General features: G+C 42.5%; 1 protein-coding gene across 3 annotated transcripts in view; it reads right to left on the bottom strand.

Annotated features, from left to right (window-relative positions):
* gpm6bb (glycoprotein M6Bb) overlaps nt 1-20,892 on the bottom strand; it is a 28,237-nt gene that overhangs the window by 3,930 nt on the left and 3,415 nt on the right. Inside the window, exons 1-6 of one of the 3 annotated variants that reach the window (XM_028393896.1) lie at nt 11,911-12,064; nt 1,873-2,059; nt 1,029-1,185; nt 727-895; nt 366-439; nt 218-283 (exon numbers count right to left, since the gene is read on the bottom strand). In XM_028393896.1, the coding sequence (XP_028249697.1) occupies nt 218-283; nt 366-439; nt 727-895; nt 1,029-1,185; nt 1,873-2,059; nt 11,911-11,959 (702 nt within the window). In that variant the 5' untranslated portion in view covers nt 11,960-12,064. Of the gene's footprint in view, nt 1-217; nt 284-365; nt 440-726; nt 896-1,028; nt 1,186-1,872; nt 2,060-11,910; nt 12,065-20,892 lie in introns of those variants that run through there. The other 2 variants (XM_028393898.1, XM_028393897.1) reach the window with 2 other exon arrangements.

Below are 20,892 nucleotides of genomic sequence, written 5' to 3'. Positions count from 1 at the left end.
CAAAACAAGTGCACCTAAGCAGATGGTAAACAGCAAATGGAACTGGAGCTGAGGGGAAAGCTCAAGTGTAACCGTCCTCAGTGTGGTGGTTACATAAACCGTATGGGAATGACAAGAGGAGCACTTGACACATGATCTGCTGATACAGACCGTGCAAAGATGGACTAAAGGGAGAAGGATGGAGAGGCTGGGAGGGGGGGGGGGGGGGGGGACTTACCAGGGCGATCACAGTGGCTCCTGCTCCAGCGCACGCTACGATGTACAGATGATAAGACAGGTAGAACTGAAAGGAGACACACAACAGTGATTATACAGTTATATATATATATAAATCTACATCATACTCCTGAATCATCGGCACTTACCTCACTGGTGTTGCAGATGTCTCCTAGCGTAGATCCACAGGCCTTTCCGGGTGTGGCATTCCATGGGATTATTCCTGTGACCATGAAATTCAAAGGTTTACTTTTACATAGTGCGACTCACAATCAAACACTTGGAGTAAAACTCTTGAGCCTCAGTGCTACTGAGGTCATGTCCATGAGGACATTTCACACACTGAATCAGCCACTGATTTCACACATGAAAATCTTATTATCAACATGAGGATCACAACACAGCCTGTGCAATGTGTAGAAGGTCTGTTGTATGAAAAGTGGTCGATCACTGATAGATTAATTGATTTAAATATAATATTACAAATGAGACAAAATTCTGCCGTCTTACCATACTGACGGACATCCACACAGATGGAGTCGATGTTTGTGAGGTTGGCCATGGGGGACTTCATGGCTGCACAGGTGGACCACATGTTGTAGAAGAGGAAGACGGGGACAGCAGAGAAGCCAAAGACGCCGAGCCAAGCCACACCCAGGATGTATGTAAGGAACACAAACTGAAGACACAAACACACGACGCAATGTGTCACACTCATTCCATAATTCTTATATCATCATCATGTGTGTTGAATACTTTATTCACATTTAAGTCTTCCATGTTGAGAAATCAGTGCACTTGCAATGACATACCATTCCACTGATGCAGCGTCCACAGATGGTAGTCTTGAACTCGCTGTGCAGTTCCTTCACTGCGCTGGTGGTGTAGAAACCCTCAGCGAGCAGAATGATGCCGTACAGGAAGAAAAACGAAGCAATGCCATAGATGACATACTGCATCAGCTGTATTCTGTTAAAAAGCAATGTCACACAGTCATCAGCTGTGCCAGAGAAGCCGCAATGTGGTTTTAGTCTCTCACATAACACCTGGAAATACTCACTGTAACGTCAGGTATAGCAGAAGTATGACTGGTGTGGAAAATAGCTGCATATAATCATTTTTTTTAAATGCATACAACCTTTTAAAACATGGGTAACCTGTTACGGTTAATCATAAACAGATGGTTGTATCATTATTAAGATGTGGAGAGAAAAAGTCCAAATGTGTAGATAACAGGTGATGCATGTCTCTGGAAATCATCCAGCAGAAAGACAGAATGCCTCTGTGGACATCTTAAATCAAACAGCATAATCCAAATCCACCCAAACATGAAGCACATGTGCAGCTCTGTCTCATGTCCTTCCACTTTTTATTGTCTTCACTAATGGATGCACTGTATAATAAAAAAGGTCCATATTAGGACTGCTGTCAAGGATAAGGTGAACGCGGGAGACTTTTCAGTCGCAGCTTAAAATAGCCTCTATAAAGTCAACCTCATTAAAAGAGTCACCCGTCTTAAGTTTGGACTTCTCTTTACCGTGGTTATGTAATAACACATTTCCCAGAGTGTGATGATGGATCCTACTATGATGCAAAGGCTCTTCTCTACAAGTAAAAAACACTATAGTTTATATGTAGTAGAATGAGCACACTTACACATCGGTCAGCATGGCATGATCACTGGTGACCTTGGAGAAGTGGGTTTCCAGGATGGTCACGGTGCCAGTGAGCGCCACGTGGCCGCATCCACAGAACAGAGCTACGCCAGAGAAGCAGAGGATTGTAGCCACCAGTGACGCATAGGGTACCCCGCCTAAACATTTGATGCAGCACTCAAAGCAACCTGTGCAAACAAAAACAAGAAATGGTCAGCTGATTTCATTATTACTTTAAAAGGCAAAGAAAAAAAATCAGCCCACAGTTCTTTGTATGGACATGATTAGTCATATGACTCATCCCAGCACAAACTGAGTAAGTGGCCAGTCTACTGTGACCATGTTTTAACTTTTTTTTTATTTCTGCTATACAAAGGAAACGATGCAGATAGACCCGACACATACTTTCGAAACAGCTTTCATTAAATTTGACTGTGGTCACGCTTCATTTCAACGTGCTTCCTTCAGAAACTTCTGCAAATGTAAACTATCAGCATAAAACAGAACAAGCTCACCGTTTGCCAGTCCACACTGCCTTAATGTTTCATCTGACAATTCATCACTACACTTAAAGGCCACTAATGGCCATCCAGCAGGTCAGGGCAATGGGTGTCTGCCAAGCTATAATGGAAATCAATGGCAGCTAACCATGAAGTGAGGGGGGTGGGGGGTAGGGGGGTTTGAAGTGACCCAGATGGGCCTGTCTCATCCAATGTGTTCTTCTGCCTTGTGAAATGGAGCCAGTCACCACAATGCACTGTCTGTGGACACATGCAAACAAGCCGCAGTGTGCCTCCAATCAGATCCACATGTGGCTGACAGGATGTTGTGGAGTCACAGGACATGCAGGTCAATGCCTGTTTATGTCTGAAATCCCACACATATGCCTAATGTCACACTGTGACACAAGTATTTAAAGCTGCTATAATCAATAGGTTTACATTAACAGCAGATCAAATGACTGTGTGTAAAGTGACAGAGGTCATTCATAGTGACGACCAATAAACACAGATGTCAGCGTATGAAAATATACAGAGTGCCAGAAGCGTCCTGGTTTTTGCTTATGACCAATCACATTTGAGCAGCCTTTGTTTGGGTTCATTAAGCAAACACCTTAGGACAGGTTGTGGGTAGTGGTTTAAACTGCTTAAACTGTTTTAACTACTGTTCAGCTGTAGACAGTCTCTCAACTCATATTTGTTAAAAGTAGTTGAAGCCAGTCAAGGCCTAAATATCTATTATCTGAATATCGATGGCTTCATTAAAAAGTGTTTCGTTTTATTCTCATCACCATCACTCTTAAAGGCTGCAAGCACATCTACTTGCTTCAAGCAGCAGTACCTAGGAGCTCATTTACAGTGTGTGTGTTTGTGTAGCTCATCGCCTAAGCAGAGGGATGGATTATGTGAAATTTTAATTAACACGAATGTCAAACGCATGTCTGTGCTCTGCTTGTATAACCTGGTCAAACCTAATCGTAAAGCACACACACAGCGGGTCCGCTGTAAACAAGAGGGAATAAAAGACACGTTGGCATGAGAAAAGCAAAGGCGGTGACTACATATTAAAGTGACAGGTACACAGACACAAGTCTGAAGTTTAATGTCACACAATGTCACACCTGAAAACAGATAAAGGCAACTGTCTGCCACATTAGCTATCTGCACTGCCCCCAAGTGACCAAAAAAGATGAAACGTTCTGTGGAAAATTAGACAAGACTTTATATTTATAATCTAGAAATCATCCTGCTACCATGTACTGGCAAACTGCACAGAACAAAATCACATATTATTTAATCCAATATTGATTTTTTCATTCCGTTTTACTTGCTTGCCTGAGATCAGATGAAAAAAAGTTCATCTTGTGCTCTTTGTCGTGACAAAGGAAATTAAACCAGATACACTGCTGCTGGGCCAATACTTCTGCAGTCAGATGCTTTTTCCCAAATGTTTGTGTAGTACCGGGAGATGAAACATTTCTGTCCCACGGTGAGTGAATAGGAGTTGCCATGGCAGCATGTTAACCACAACTCAATGAGTGTGCCCACAGTCGCTAAACTTCTACCACAGCCCACATTTTTTCCTGCGAACATGTCAGGGAGGGAGAGCGGGTTGCTGGGAGTCAGATCTCAGAGCTCCACAGGATATTGAGCCCAGCTGCAAAGTAAATATGGGCCATTTAAAGAGAGAGCCGTCAGGTATGCTCTGATCCAGCCAGAGATGTCAACTTATTCTACGTCTCTTGGGATGGAAAAGTCCATATGATGAGCCTAATGTTGCATCCAACCTAGAGTTGGGCGATATTGGCAAAAAAATTAATCACGATTAACTGTGGCATTTAGCCGTTAACGATTAATTTGACGATTAATGTTTTTGACTCTAAATCGCCACATTGTTCTAAAATGATACTGACAAATCATCAGTCACGTTAACTACTTCATTCTAACAGGTTAAGCTGGTAAGTAGTGATTTGGCACCAACCAGCCATGTTTGAAATATGTATTGATAACAGATGCACAGTGCACAAACTGCTTCAAAACAATGAGCAAACATTTAAAGTATAACTTTGTCCTTCAAATGTTCTTATCTTAAGGTCACAAAGCAGTGCATATCAACATTAAAACTAGAAAAGGGCATTTCTTGAAGAAAATGCAAGTTTGATTGCTGCAGCTGAAGCATTGCTTTGAATGCTGATGTGAAGGATTGCTCTGAATTGCTGGATCAAAGCAATTCAGAGCTTTGTATGCCTCTGTGTATGCCTTTGTGTGTGTGTGTGTCAGCCTGTCACCATGGTAACAGCAGAGGAGACCTCAAAAACCACTCCAACTTTGAGAGCCTGGCGTGCGGAAACGGTATGGAATTAGAAAATTCTGAATACAAGTTTGATAAAGCAGCATCTAATGAGCATTTTAAGACTGAAATGGAGTCTGTACCTTGAAATTTGTAGGAGGAGAAATATTTGGCAGATGACACCGAAATTGCGTAATATTTGAAAAACTATAATTTTTTGAAAAAACTTGAAGTTGACCCGGAATGTCCTCTATGAGATTAACATTTTGATAGTTGCAATGGCAATCAAACTAATTAAACAGGACAAATAAGTTCAGGACAAAAGTCACACCAGTAATTATTTCAAGTTAAAAAATATCTCTGTGCAACTGAACCTGTGACTGAAATATGTCACACACTAGTGCATGTTTTCACTCATACTGTAGAACAGCAGCAGAAAAAACATTACAACCAAACCAGACAGTTCCACATTTAAATGTATGTCTGTGCAACTCAACCTGTGTTACGTCCTTCCATCGCTTTGTTTGGTCGTAAGGAGCACAATGAATAAACGTATCGCGGATTCTCGGCTGAGTGGAATTCTTTTCAATATTTGCTGGAGGAGGCTTCGCTGTTGTAATGTTTTTCTATCTTGCTGTGGAGTCAATAAATAAATATCGGGAGGCAGCTTATCAAGTCGGAGTTCATTCCTTTGATCTAAGCAAACATTCAGTTACTATGGCAACAACCAACGCTCCACGCTTCACACCTAATGCATGTCGCCTACGCATGCACGACACTATATACTACAGCTGTAGCCGGCGTTGTGGCCTCGTCGCGCTTTCTTTGGCTTTCTTCGGCTTTCTTCGTACTCCGGCTTATGGTGACAGACGTTGAACCTCTGTTAGGAACGTGTTGCTCCGCATCATTTAACTGAATACCACTGCCTTCCGCCATTATTGTTATTGTGGGCTCACACGTGCGTGCTTGCGGGTGATGGTGAGCCTGGCATGCGGAAACGATTCAGAATTAGAAAATTCTGAATACAAGTTTGATAGAGCAGCATCTAATGAGCATTTTAAGACTGAAATGGAGTCTGTAGCCTGAAATTTGTAGGGGGAGATACGTTTGGCAGATGACACCGATATTGCTTAATATTTGAAAAACTATAATTTTTTGAAAAAAAACTTGAAGTTGACCCGGAATGTCCTCTATGAGATTAACATTTTGATTGTTGCAATGGCAATCAAACTAATTAAACAGGACAAATAAGTTCAGGACAAAAGTCACACCAGTAATTATTTCAAGTTAAAAAATATCTCTGTGCAAATGAACCTGTGACAGAAATATGTAACACACTAGTGCATGTTTTCACTCATACTGTAGAACAGCAACAGAAATAACATTACAAACAAACCGGACAGTTCCACATTTAAATGTATGTCTGTGCAACTCAACCTGTGTTACGTCCTTCCATCGCTTTGTTTGGTCGTAAGGAGCACAATGAATAAACGTATCGCGGATTCTCGGCTGAGTGGAATTCTTTTCAATATTTGCTGGACGAGGCTTCGCTGTTGTAATGTTTTTCTATCTTGCTGTGGAGTCAATAAATAAAGATCGGGAGGCAGCTTATCCAGTCAGAGTTCATTCCTTTGATCTAAGCAAACATTCAGTTACTATGGCAACAACCAACGCTCCACGCTTCACACCTAATGCATGTCGCCTACGCATGCACGACACTATATACTACAGCTGTAGCCGGCGTTGTGGCCTTGTCGTGCTTTCTTTGGCTTTCTTCGGCTTTCTTCGTACTCCGGCTTATGGTGACAGACGTTGAACCTCTGTTAGGAACGTGTTGCTCCGCATCATTTAACTGAATACCACTGCCTTCCACCATTATTGTTATTGTGGGCTCACATGCGTGCTTGCGGGTGATGGTGAGCCTGGCATGCGGAAACGATTCAGAATTAGAAAATTCTGAATACAAGTTTGATAGAGCAGCATCTAATGAGCATTTTAAGACTGAAATGGAGTCTGTAGCCTGAAATTTGTAGGGGGAGATACGTTTGGCAGATGACACCGATATTGCTTAATATTTGAAAAACTATAATTTTTTGAAAAAAACTTGAAGTTGACCCGGAATGTCCTCTATGAGATTAACATTTTGATTATTGCAATGGCAATCAAACTAATTAAACAGGACAAATAAGTTCAGGACAAAAGTCACACCAGTAATTATTTCAAGTTAAAAAATATCTCTGTGCAAATGAACCTGTGACTGAAATATGTAACACACTAGTGCATGTTTTCACTCATACTGTAGAACAGCAACAGAAATAACAACTCAACCTGTGTTACGTCCTTCCATCGCTTTGTTTGGTCGTAAGGAGCACAATGAATAAACGTATCGCGGATTCTCGGCTGAGTGGAATTCTTTTCAATATTTGCTGGACGAGGCTTCGCTGTTGTAATGTTTTTCTATCTTGCTGTGGAGTCAAAAAATAAAGATCGGGAGGCAGCTTATCCAGTCAGAGTTAATTCCTTTGATCTAAGCAAACATTCAGTTACTATGGCAACAACCAACGCTCCACGCTTCACACCTAATGCATGTCGCGTACGCATGCACGACACTATATATTACAGCTGTAGCCGGCGATTAATTGCACACGATACGATTTTGCACAAGCCTAAACCTGCCATGGAGGATGTCACACTGTGTCTGCTTTGCTTGTATAACCTGGTCTAACCAATGTTTATAGGCCAGCAATCTCATCAAAACGCCATCTGTTTGATTAGTCTTCACTCTCTACTTTTAAAGCAGCTTCTTTTCTTTTTTTAAACAGAGAAACCTTGAGTCACTCATTGACTGTAAAGCCCACTAACCCAATAAATCAAGGGTGGTATTTTCACAGCTGGACAAGACATGCTGCAAGGTTAGTGTAACTCTGTTCTGGCTGGCTGAAACAACACTGGCACATGGACAGACCCACTGACATGGTTCAACTACAGCATTAGCAACATCAGGAATAGTACTCTGTTCATAAAGGGCCTCTGTGAAAGCTTTGGTTTGGTTATTCGACATTAGGGAAGAGAGAAATTATGTTTAAGCCTGACAGCACCTTAAAGCAGTACAAAGCAACGTACCAGGCGGCAAGAAGTCTGCACCAAAGTCATGCTGTTAGATTCAAAGCACAGACAGTATCGTAATAAAAGTGTAAAGTCTGTAAAATATTATGTATCCTTATTTTTCTCCACACCCCATTTCCAAAAAGACAGACACAAGCTCTGATTGGTCAACGGCCTAAGCAGGAACTGCCAAACATACATCATTGTAAAAGAAGAAACACCACTGTATTCATCAAAGGAAATTATATGTAGATTTATATGTATGTGTTAAGTTTAGATTATAGGCCGGCACCGTCGCCTCTCAGCAGGGAGCTGAGGCCTTATTCCAAAGACGTGCATGTTAGGGTAATAGAGGACGCTTTTTGTCTCAGCTGGAATAGGCTCCATCTCCACCAGGATCCCGTGTAGGATAAAGCTGGCTAAGAAGACGGATGGACGAATAGATCATAGGCTGAGATACTTCTTTTCAGGAAGCTTCCTGATGTCTCTCTTGGGAACAATCAAACTCAAATAATATAACATTTTCTAGGCCGATAACATATGATATCAAGAAAGTCATAAATCAAAGTGGATTAGGAATTTCATAGAAAATGTTATCATCTGAAGCAAAACAGAACCCAGCCATGAACTGAAGGCCATACTTCAGAACAAATCATCCTCCTCCCCACGGGACAGCAGAAGGAGCTGGTGACTCTCCAAACAACAAGCTTGTAGTAAATGGCTCCTGCTGGTTCTGAGTGGAGCACCATAAATGAAAATCACGTTCCCTTCCTCTGATGACTCTCACATGTTCCCTTGTGTCCCTGACTAATAGTCCTGGTTAGCCCTGCAAACACATCAAACATTCTCCATCTCCCTGCTTTCAGTACATGAAAAAATGAAAGCAGCAGCAACAGTGAAAAACAGGGTGAGTGAAAGAGACGCAGACAACAGGAGCAACAATGTCTGGTCCTACAGCAGGAAGCTAGTTTTGCCACATCAAGATCACGAGGAGAGAGGGAGAAAAAGAAGCTTGTGTGAGAAAAAGTGTGAGTGTGACTGTGTAAGAGAGACAGAAAAAAAATAGAAACAGAAAGAGAGAGAGAGAGAGAGAGAGTCCAAGAAGCCTCGATACAAAGGACCAGTGTATGCAGCCCCAGTCTGTCCATCACACTGGACTCTCAGGGGCCATTCAGAATAGCAGTGAAGCACGGCCCTGCTCTTCCGGCCCACAGGCTGAAGGCCCGGGACAAGCCCACCACTGAGCTCCATCCTGTGTGCCCCCTCCAGCACTGCAACACGGCCCAGCCACAATGGACCATAGCAGCCTCTTCACACTCCAGGAGGATCCTGTTTGTCAAAGCATCTCAAATCCGTCAGTGTGTGAATGAGATGTCTCATTAAAACCAACAGGCAAGCTGGCATACAGACTCAGACAGACAGACCGACACTGAGCACTGACAGAGACCCCAACGTGAGAATGAATCACCAGATTGCAGGATTACAAAGTGGACAAATGGGTCTGGGCCTGAAGTCCAAAAACACTCAGGTTTACTGATGGACCTTTCCCACCAAGGCAGTTAAAGGGCCTCTTAAGAGCTGCTGCCTAATTTGGAACCATTTTGTCAAGAAAACCTCCCAGTCTAGTACCTGTAATGTCAGGGGTGGATTCTGGTTCTCAGGTCTCTGGTTCTGATCGAAAACATTTTGATGTCCAAACCCTCAAAAAACAGGTTTAGAGTCAGCGTCTAAAGTCTACGATCTCTTTGCATTTGGACTAAGGAAAAGCTTCTCAACCAGAGCAACATCAGCTCTTTGCTAGTCTAACACTAACAAGAACACCATGGCCTGAGGGGGGCTTTACTGCAACCAATGCCTCCATTGTTACTAGCAATTAAAAAAACTAGCCCTAGTGCACCAATAAAAAAATGAGCCTCATAATAGACATAAAAGCAGCAGCAGGCCATGGACAAGACAAACTCTCTCTGCATTTTGATAGAAATTCAGGGAGATTTAATCCCAGAACTGGTATTGGAACAGGAAAGTCTGTTATACATCATTGTCAAAGAGTTTTCTTTAATTTTCAGGAGGGAGTGAGATGCTGCTTGGGGTTGAAAGTTTGGCAAAACAGCAGCACAAGCACAGTCCAAGAAGCAGCAACCGGAAAGAGGGTATGTCAGTTGCTTTTTGGTCATTTCTTTGGATCTTTTTTTAATTATTTATTCCTTTATTTGGTAGCCAACAGCTGCCTGGGATCATGAACGAAGGAACAGAGAACAATGGTTCCTGTCTTGACTCTGCCTGGAAAAAAACTCTACAACCCTTTAACCCTAAGGTCAAAAGGTTTTTGCTCATTTTAAGACATGCACAAATTGTTGGCAGATTTAAAAAGACCAAATCTAGTTTCAGCCACTTAGTTTTCAACAGATTACCACATGATAAATAATAAAACCCGTACCAGGATGTCTGCAAAGACTCATTATTGTCCAGTTTTGTTTTGTAAAATGAAGCTGCCAACTACTGTGAACTGTCCAGGAAGTAACAGGGCCCCTGTAGTAAATGTTTTGTCCTGGAGCCTCCACGTTATTCCATCCATGCATCACTGCAGTCAGCCTGACCGCATACTCATCACTAACCCCTGCAGCTGGCCCTGCTTCATCACAACCCTCCATCTCTCAACCTCAGCTGGCACGTATACACAGCCTGTCGTCACTGCGACTGAAATCTTCCAACAGCTGGGGCGTTTGATGGAAAGTGGAAAAAGTATCTGTATCCCTTCTTCACTGCAAAGAGAAGGACCACGTGAGCTTCAGATATATGAACAGAAACAGTTCCACAGCAGACACAAAACACAGACAGTAGACACTGAGGACACTGAACAACAAACTGGCCTTCAGCTCCATTAAAAACACCATCCAGTTCCAAATCCAGTTCCAACCTAAAAATCTAGGCTCATTGCTAACAGATGTGTTTGTTTACAGCTAACGCTGAGTATTGTTTGTTGCTCCATCAGGGCGAGCTGCCAAAGCACCATTTATGAGAGTCTTATTTTCCATACTCTCCACTGAGAAGAGCCATAGTTAAAAGTGCTATAATGGCTATAATGGCAATTCTCAAGGGATGAGGGAGATCTGCACACTTCCCAAAAGTGCTCTTATTGTTTACTTATCTAACAAGAAAGCCTCTAATAGCCGTTAATTGCATGCCTGTTTGAGGTATGTATAAACATTATGCATGCAGTGACAAAGAAGAGGCAGCGATGGCTGCAATTACACAATTTTTAAGTGCGTCTGTGGACAAAAAGAATAAAGATGTGAGCATGAATTGTTTGCTCAATAAGTAAACAAATGTTTTCTATTTTAAGTATTCCAACAATGTATTCAGTGGGGGCTTTACTGATCAACATGTCAAAGAAATACTTTATATTGGTTACTTTTCATTTTTACATTTTTCAACTTCTAGTCTCAGGAGACTTTAAAGAACGCAAAACCTCAAAACTCCCTTTTAACAAGAAGAAACCTTGAACAGAGCCGACTGTGTTCTGTGATCCAAGGATCCTCCAGAAAAAAACAAAACATATTTTAACTGGAACAGAAAATTCAATGGCTGATCCCAGACGAGTTAATGTCCGTCTGTCTCTCTTTAGTGTACACACTCCTCACGGCTGTCTATTTGTAATAGTGGTTCATTTATCTTTGCCCTTGCCCTCCCGCACCCCACACACCTCATTAATCATCTGTCCCCTCTGTGTAGAAGAACAACTCAAACGCACCCTGAGGTTTGATTGATCTGCTGTTGATTCTGCAACAGGCTCATTGTCCTTAAAAGAGGCACTGCCGTGATGATAACCCACGGCAACGCAACATCCCTCCTGCTGCAGGTCCGCCGAGAGCATCCCGCAGGCTTAAACTAATTAGATCATAAAAACACACAAGGACAGGCATCATTCTGCAGAGGAATCAAATTGTAAATCACCTCTGTCTTGTTGGAGGTTATTTGTGGAGACAGTACAATAAAAAACACAGATGCTGACATTCAAGAGCAAAAAAACGAACCCCCAACTATTGTGTGGAAGGAAACCAAGCAGACTGGAGAAGGTTAAAGCCTCACAGTAACACAGCAGTGAAAAGAACTGAAGCGACTCTTTGTAAGTGCTCGTTGGTACCTCTTTTGTCCTGCCTCTGCTCTTGGTTTTCTTCTGATTGAGTTTCCATGGTTGTTTTTCGTCCATCCAGCAAAAATGCTTTCTTTCAGCAAATTCTCTTTTCCTTTCTCCCCCCTTACTCTCTCTTCTCATTCGCTCCCTCTCCTTTCTGGACGTCTCTCTCTCGCTCTCTTTCTCTCTCCGTCTCTCGCTCTCTCATTTGCGTCTTCGCTCCACGTTCAGTCTTTTCATCTCATCCTGCCTCCACTTCACCACATATCACAGCCCTGACTAAAAAATATTTGGGGATTACGTTTCCAGGTAGTCAAATAAAATAGTCCCCTTAATGACATAATGACATAAATCCCTGAACACTCCTATCTCAAAATCTCAAGTAGCACCACTTAATAGCGATGTGGGGAAAACCACCCGGTGAGCACAGGAAAGGCTGGTACCACTCAGAAAGCATACAGACACACAATCACCTTTGTCTATTTCCTACAGTCCACGTGTGTGTGTGTGTGTGTGCTGTGGTGGTCGAGGGTGAGCCCTTCATCTTCTGATTTGCACCATATGCCCCTCTGCTCCTGCAGCATACATTACCAACCCCTGACCGCTGTCTTCCCTCCATCTGGTGGTTTGTAAAGTCATAAAGAGGACACATGAAAGAGCAGCAGACCTACATTTCCTACACAGGCAGGCAGAATGTCCTCTGGGCCATCAGAGACAACAGAGGAAACAGCATGTGAAAATAACAGAGACATGTAGAGTAAAGCAGCTGATAAAAAAGGGCGAAACATGAACCAGCAGGAGGATACAATGAGACACAACTTCTAAAAAAATAACAGAGACAGCATAAGATGTATGGTGAGAGATGACCAGAGAAGGAGACAGCGTAGGGAGACAGAGAAGAAGAAGATCTTGGCTGTGTTTGTTTGGCAACAGCAGGGCCTGAGAGGAGCCCCAGGGGCATGCTAATGAGAGAAAGGCCTTTCAGCGGAGAGGGGAGAGGAGGAGGTGGAGGGGGGCCCCTGCTGGAGTGGAGCTAGAGTGGGGTCTTCTCACGGATACCAGACCTCAGAGAGGAGGGGGGATCAGCAGGGGAGGGGGAGCCTCAGGGGTCAGGGAAGTGAACTTAGCGGGGATCCCACAACAACAAACGGCGCACTAATCTTCAAGCTTTTTTACCGTCAGCCCTACAAAAAGCGACAGGACCAACATGATGGCTGTTTGAACTCTGTGTATTCGTGTGTGATTACAGCTGATTCATTGGTAACCGTGCTTATGATTTCCACATTATTTGAAGATGCGAAGCATCACTAGAGGTCAATCATGTTACAGAGTACACACCAAAATCAAAAGCAGCCCAGCGATGCATCTGCAACGCTTTAAGAGGGTACGGACAACAAAACGTTTACAGCGCTCATGTGAAAGGAAATTCAAAACATGTGATCAGGCCTTTGCAAAAATGTGTTTTTAGTTACTGTAATGTATTCTCATGAAAAAAAAAATGTATTTGATTGAAGATAATTACAAATGTGCCCTGTGAATATATTTATGCAAGCCAGTAAAATGCTGTTTCTACTCACAACAAACATAAGAGTCCAACAAGTTCTGGGAGTTTATAAGAAGCTAAAAATAGAAATGAATTCATCGGCATATTTTATAATTGTAGACTTTGGATAAAATGCTTTTTGGCCCACAGATTTTTTTTCTGTGCTTTTTCTGTGCAGTATCAGCAAATACAAAAACATTCAGCATTGATCAATCAAGGATTGTATTCCATTTTGCATGTATTTACATCCACTTTGAGGAGCCATCTATCAACAGGTAATGACCAACCATCAGCCAACAACTGATCGAAGCCATGTGTACAACCTGTGATAATAACATTTACATTACACAGCACATACTGTACAGTGAAGAGATGCCCTCAAAAGACTCTGTAATAACAGCCAATCGTATCCAAAAGTATTTTGATTTTCTATCTGATCAGCTGAGTTCCTTAAGCTGAGAAAGAATGAGGAGAACATGATACACCATCTGTCTATGATATGACTTTTAGATAATGCTTCACACCTAATTGATTTCGATGTCAATTGATGGAGCTTTAATTGCAATTTAATTCTGAAATATGAAGCAGAGCAGTGTTTAATGAATGAAGTAACCTCAGCTTTACCAACAATACCAACAGGCTGAGTGAACTGTGGGAATCATCATGTGAAGCCCGAGTGCTGCATGCTCAGATTCAGATCTGAGGCCGGGCCACTCCCCTACTTGAAGACACAATCTGAATGACGATGAAGCTCATACAAATGAAGGAGGCTTCATTGTGGGTCAACCTTTCACGCTGTGAGACTGAATCGGGCGCCCTGAATGCTCCTCAGTGTTCAGTCACCCGTAAAGACTTGCACCCTGCTTGGCTCCCAGTGAGGACTAAGTTCTCAGGGAACCAGGTCTGTGCCCAGTCCTGAGCACCACTCCACGCCCTCTAACAGCCTGAGAAAGCAGCCTCACTCACACCAGAGCAGATGAAGCCAAATGGGTGTGTGGAGTAGACCGTATGAGGAATGACTCATTGTGAAGGTCGACATATGCTCAAAAGAAGCCAAAACCAGAAACTGATCGTCTAAATATTCCAGAATACTTTGCTGCGCTCATGGAAAAATGATGACTTCAACATTCCCGGCCTCAGAGCTCTCCTAGATTCTTGTAAACATTGTTTTGATAATTTGTTGCAGTCAGTGACTTTCATTCTGATGCACTGTTGTGGCATTACTGACCTAGTTTTAAAATTTAGGCCTCACTCACTGGTCAATCTGCTCTGTACGTCTGCCTCCATGTTTGGCATGAATCCAATGTATTGATTGGTTTAAAGAGGCACAGCACAACAAACCCATTATAAAAGACCCATTCATTTGTTTGCTGACCCATTTTCCTCTACGAATTCTCTGTGACGACGATCTGCTAAAAGAGCTATGAGTGATCTAGGAAAAAGAATACGCTAACCATCCTCATTTTATATGGCGACATATGTGGAGAGTGAGAAGGAAAACCACAGTAGGCTGACTTATAATGAGCCCTGAGCTTCCTTTTGGCCTTGTCAAAAAGCCATAAACTAGGAAAACTCGCTTTTTTTTTCCTCAAGCCTCATTGTGTACATAAAAGAAAAAGAAACAGAAGAAACGCTAATACACTCAGAGTAAAGGTTAAAAGGCATTTAATTGTTTTATGGTGTAATGCTTATATAAAGGCTTTTCAACTTTCTACTTGAACTTAAACGAGCGCCTCAAATGTTTTGCTTTCATTGGCTTCAAAGAAAGCTATAGCTTTAAAGTTCCCACTAATAACTGCTGCCTTTATCAATTAATTTCAAAATTATTATCCTAATCTTGGTCAATGAAAATGTCAAAATGCCAAACTGAGTTATGGGCGGCTTTAAGAGGTCGCCTCAACTCTCACACATTCCCCCAGCTAGAAATTTCAATGGCGCTCTGAGGTTGTTTCACAGGAACCTAATCAACTGACCAATCAGCAATGAGCCTTGTGCGTACGTGTATTTTCAGTGCTGCTCAGAAATTTCTTTCAGTCCTAAAAGGGGTCCAGTGTGGACAGAAATCCTGTAGTGGAAAATGCCTAATGTCTGGAAATCATCCATCTTCACTTTACATTCCAAGCACCGGACCATGTTTAACATGATATTCTTTGCAGATGTTGATGAAGTTCATATTTAATTTGAAAAATGTATTAACACGTGACCCCATCTGTGTAACTAACCATTACCCAACCTCAAAAATAAGATCTTAAAACCAACCCTTGCATGCATTTGCAAAAATATCATCCCACAGGCCAACACATTGTTTCTCAAGTTGAGGAATTCCACCACAAGAAGAAAGCTACTCGAGTACTCTTAACTATTTGGGAGCACAGTAGCCAAAAAAAAAATCCAACTGCTATTCTATTTCAACCACTTCTAATGAAGACATACTTCATGTCTCTGTGCTTTTTGCCATTGTGGGCTTCAATTTCCAGATTTAATTTGTCTCTCCGTTTTTATAACAAGTGTTCGACCGAACAATGCCCAGGGTATCCGAGTCAGCACTTTTTTAATTGCATGTTTGTGTTGCTATCGCGTTAGGTCTGGAAATGGAGCCACGCTCACTCAGGGATGCCTGGCAGCCATGTTTTTCCCCCTTCTCTAAAAATGACTTCACAACCCTGACTCTCTGGCACCTCTGCAGCCACTGTGTGGTTTTGGCCTAAATGTGTTACAGAGGGAGTGAGACACAGATGATTCCTATTATCCAGGCCCCTCTAGGCTTGCAGCACCTTGGATTCTGCCATCACGGCTTGGCTGGACAGAAAACAACTGATATATCAAAAACCTAAAGAATTTCATAATTTCAGTGTGGAGTCAAAAAGAGTAAACCAGTGCCAGGAAACAGAAACGTAAACTTAACAAGAGAGTGAAAGAATAAAACAGAGAGAAGGAGAGCAGCAGAAGGTGTTTATAGTAGCTGTACCCCACCATACCCATATACAGGCCACAGACGGCAATTTTAAGAAAAAAAAAGGTCAGGTCATTGTGTAATTATTTTCTTTTCTTTTAGTGTGCACTAAATATTTTTATGATGCCTCTGGTCTGGAAGAGGCATTTGCGGTCCTTGCGGTCCGCCATATTTAGGTTATGGAGCCAATAACTTAGAGACCTACTGCAAGAAGACATCTCTCCACTATCCAGGGCCAAAGTGCCAGTTTGTGCTTGAAACAACATGTTTACGTAGTTTGTATGTCCATTTTTATACACTTGGGGTGTTGTCAACTCTCTCTTTGCATCCATTTATCTTTTCTTTGTCACCCACTGGACCCATGTTGCAGCCACTTAAAATGAATGACAGCTCATTAAACTGCAGCGGGATTAGAAAATAAATAAATCCCACAGGACTACTCTTAGTGGTGTTAATCCTCTAAATGCAATACCTATCACTGTAAGCATTTTTATATTTAGCTGAACACACAGACCACCGAGGTTTCTGTTGCCTAAGCTACATGTTTAAATACATGGAAATTAGTTCAGTTTAAGACTAAATGAAGGAACATCCTACATTTATTTATTTTTAAATACAACAGTAATGACAGTATATGGGGGTGTGTTTTGAGAGGTCTGTGCAAAGTGTGCATAACGCAGAAGGATATTTAAAAGGAAACGCTTGTGTCAGAAGGAACAGAAGCAGCATTTAGATGACAGATGTCCACCTCCATAACTGAAGCATTCACACACTCCAGCTGCCTGGATGAACACAGTGGCTGGAGACTTTCATTTTCCTACTTGTTGCACTGTGCATAGGCATGTGAACACACTCTCACGCACACACACACACACACACACAATAGAGACATAATAAAGCACAGAGACATGGAGACAGCAGACGAGACTCTCCAGCTAATCTTGGGGGCTGCTTCCCATGACCACCTCCCCACCCTCCTCTGTGTCTCCCCCAGCTGCTGGGATCTCTTTCTCCGTGTCGCTCCCGCCAGCCCAATTGTTCTCCACCTCACGCTGCCAACCTCTCACCCTTGACCCGAGACTTTACCCCTTTTTTCAGGACCCTCCAAACCCTCATTAGACGGGAGCCTCCTCCTTTCAGCCAGTCAGACCCCTCCGTGTCAGGCTTCGTTGTCAGCGCTATGACAACAGAGCAGCCAGATCACTTTAATGCCATTGTTGCCCGCGGCTCCTCCTGTGTCTCAAAGTCCTGCATCCTGGAGGGACGTGAGAGTTGAACGTAACCTGAACCTGACACTTCCACCCCCACAGAGGTGTGCTGGTCCCATAGAGGCCTAACGTGGGATAAGTGCTTTAACAATAAGTGGCAAATACAGCACATAACAGGAAAAGGATGAAGCTAATCTCTGGCTGACCGCTGTGAGAGTGGGTCAATCCATTACTTTATTGCTTTAAGCACTGATCGGCAGCCCTCTCAGCAGCAACTGTAACATCCTGTCCATCAAACTGGTCATTACAGAGCATCTACTGCACAACCCATTTATGGCACCCTCTTATGTCATGCAGCCTCTACATCATTATCAGTGTCTAAATATTGATGTATTCTGTGCACAACCCATCACACAAACAGGGAGTTGGAAATAAATGATGCATGCTGATGCTGCACACAAACACTTCACACTCTATGCCTGTTCTGATAATATCATCATGAATGTTATTACCCTTCTGGGCTGGACTCACCGCTCTGTTTGGAATGAGATTAACATCTACATTATACTAAAAAAGTCACCCCGTTTTGAATGACTGGCTGTCAAAACTGATTTACTTCACAGGCTGTAAAAACTATTCAGTTATAGAGGTGCAGTTAGAACCTAGGGGTCACTGGTTCAAATCCCTGCAGAAGCAGGAACAGATGAGTAACACTTCTGTGAGTGGAAAGCCCGACAATATAACAATTTTTAGACTGGATAAAAAAACCACAAACATCTTGCTTTTGTATGCAGTTGGGTACACCAACAAAAATCCCAACCTTCACACCCTTTGTCTCTTCAGCTCTCTGTGTACATTCCAGGCGCTCCTTCTTTCTTTATCAGCTGCAGCCGTTCTATTGTCGTAGTATTGTTTTTCCCATACAGTAGAGGCCAAAAGCTAAGATGACTTATGGGACCTCACAGTGGAGTAGCTATAAGACTCTTACTGCTAACTGATCTCTCCTCTGGCCTGCATGTGGTTATAAGGTCAAGCTGTTTTTCAGACAGAAACATCTGGGATTTCCTCTATAACTCTGATGCTGCTTTAAGCTGGTACGATTTCCTGTAGTGAGCACTACAGTGTCACGAACACCTTCAAAAAACATGAAATATACAAATGGTAAAAGCATTTTATACTGTGTCTAATCATTCAGCAATTTAGTCATATTGAAATCCATCTCCTCAAACTTGTCTGTGAGGCAAACATTCTCCTCCCCAAACATTCTCCCTGAGCTATTGGGTTTCCTGCAGCTGTTGCTTTATAAACGCTCAGTTATAACAGATTTTCATCTGCTTGGCAGAAGTGCCTCTTCCTGCCTATCAGGCCTTTCTCTGGAGAATAATAGGCAGACAATGCAAACTCTCACTTGGAAAGCTTTTTTTTTTTGGTCAGGAAAATGATTCCTGGCAGCCAGGAGGGAATGACTCCACCGACTGTCACATGTGGCACCAAATCACGACAACAACACAAGCAAAGAGGAGTCATGTGCAGTTCCACACAGCAACCTTTGAGTCTTCACAAGACTGACACTTATCGCTTATCGCTGAAACTTTTAAATAGGATTTTACAGATAATTTTTGAGAGTAGCGTCGAAAAGTGGTTACAACAGTATTCATTTAAATTCCTGCTTAATTCATCCCAAGTGTAGCATTTGGCTGCAGCCCAGCGATCCCAGGCTGTCTGGCATGGCTCTTCATATGGTGAACATTTCTCATTGGTGTGCCGGGGTACCCCAGATGCTTTTGTCTTATGGTTGTTTAGCAGCTGCGTAAAAGCGCTGAGGACAAAGACCTATCTGTGGAGGGTTGAATACGCTCAGTGGGCACACAGCCAACAGCTCAATCCTATGAACTCCCACAGTTGAAAAACAGGCATACTGGTCTCACTCCTCTGACAGACAATCTTACAGGGAAATTAGCTGGAGGCCCCGTTTACTTCTTCTCAATTCACCAAAGTGGTTTTACATCTGAGCTGCAGTCTCCAGTTTTTCAAACATACCGACAGAACTAGCACTTCTGTGGTCTCCTAAAACAGGCAGAAACAACTCAACATGCTGAAAGTGATAGTCTAAGCAGGTACGCCTCAACATGAAGAAGTGAAACTGTAAAGCTTGCATTTCTTTGCCAGAGTCTGTCAATAAAAAAAAAATACTGAAAAAATATCTCATTGGGACAAATGGGAGGAAGGTAAGAATGAGATGGAACATGCAAGTAAGATTCATAAGACACCTGTGGATCCACCAATAACCAAATATAGCCAAGCTGTCCTCGAGTCAGTTTAACTGGTCATCTAATGCTTCATGGGGAGCTAAAAAACATTTTCTTACAGTGTCACCATATCTCCTGTTAGAATCATCAATAGAAACATCCATATATTTAGTTTATTGGTCAAATCACCAGGTTGCCAAATCCATCCATCCATCCATCCATCCATCCATCCATCTTCTGAACCAGCTTTGACCTGTAGTACAGGGTCACGGGGGGCTGGAGCCTATCCCAGCTACAGGTGAGCAGGTTGCCAAATTCTTAACTATTCACTCTAAGATAACAAACTTAGCAGTAATTGAGATATGAGGGCAGGACATTAGGAATAAGGAACAAGTGAGGAGCTGATGGCAGAGAGGTGACAGATGTCCACCTCTACATAATGCTTTAGCTTTGAGCTGCAGAACTATAGTAATCCATTGGGTTATATCCCTTTTTCCTTACTACACACACTATTACATTTTTCATCATTATTTCTTTATTTGCTTACCAAAGACCACTTTAGAAAATAGGTCATTCGAGGAAAACAATATTGACTGTGTAATCAATGGCTCCCGCTCATGTGTTTTTGGGTGCTGCGGCATGTTTAGCTGTAGATAACAGAAAACACGGCGGTGGGGCCGAATGCCTGTTGGCTTAACGAGAAAATGTTCATGCAATGTTGCTTTCCCCCCCTCCCAACCCATTATTTCCCCACAGGCCTTCTGGAACAATCATCTGACTGTGAACAAAACACTATAGTGCAGATTGCTTCTCGCAGGCAAAATATCACCTCTGCACTTTGCCAACATAATGTAGTGCTGAAGTTTTAATAAGCATGGCTGTTTTTCTGAAGTCTTACAGATAAGATAAAGACCAGATTGTCTCCTTGAACTAGCGTTCAGCTGCTGGTGCGTATCTGAAACAGGAGTATTTTCAGATATGTAAATGTCATCCTGTTTCTATCATGGGGCTGCGACATCTCTCTAACACACACACACA

Source organism: Parambassis ranga, chromosome 21 (assembly GCF_900634625.1).
Source record: "Parambassis ranga chromosome 21, fParRan2.1, whole genome shotgun sequence".
Classification (NCBI taxonomy): Eukaryota; Metazoa; Chordata; class Actinopteri; family Ambassidae; genus Parambassis; species Parambassis ranga.
The sequence above is the reverse complement of the archived record's forward strand: the minus strand, read 5'-3'. Positions and strand labels throughout refer to the sequence as shown.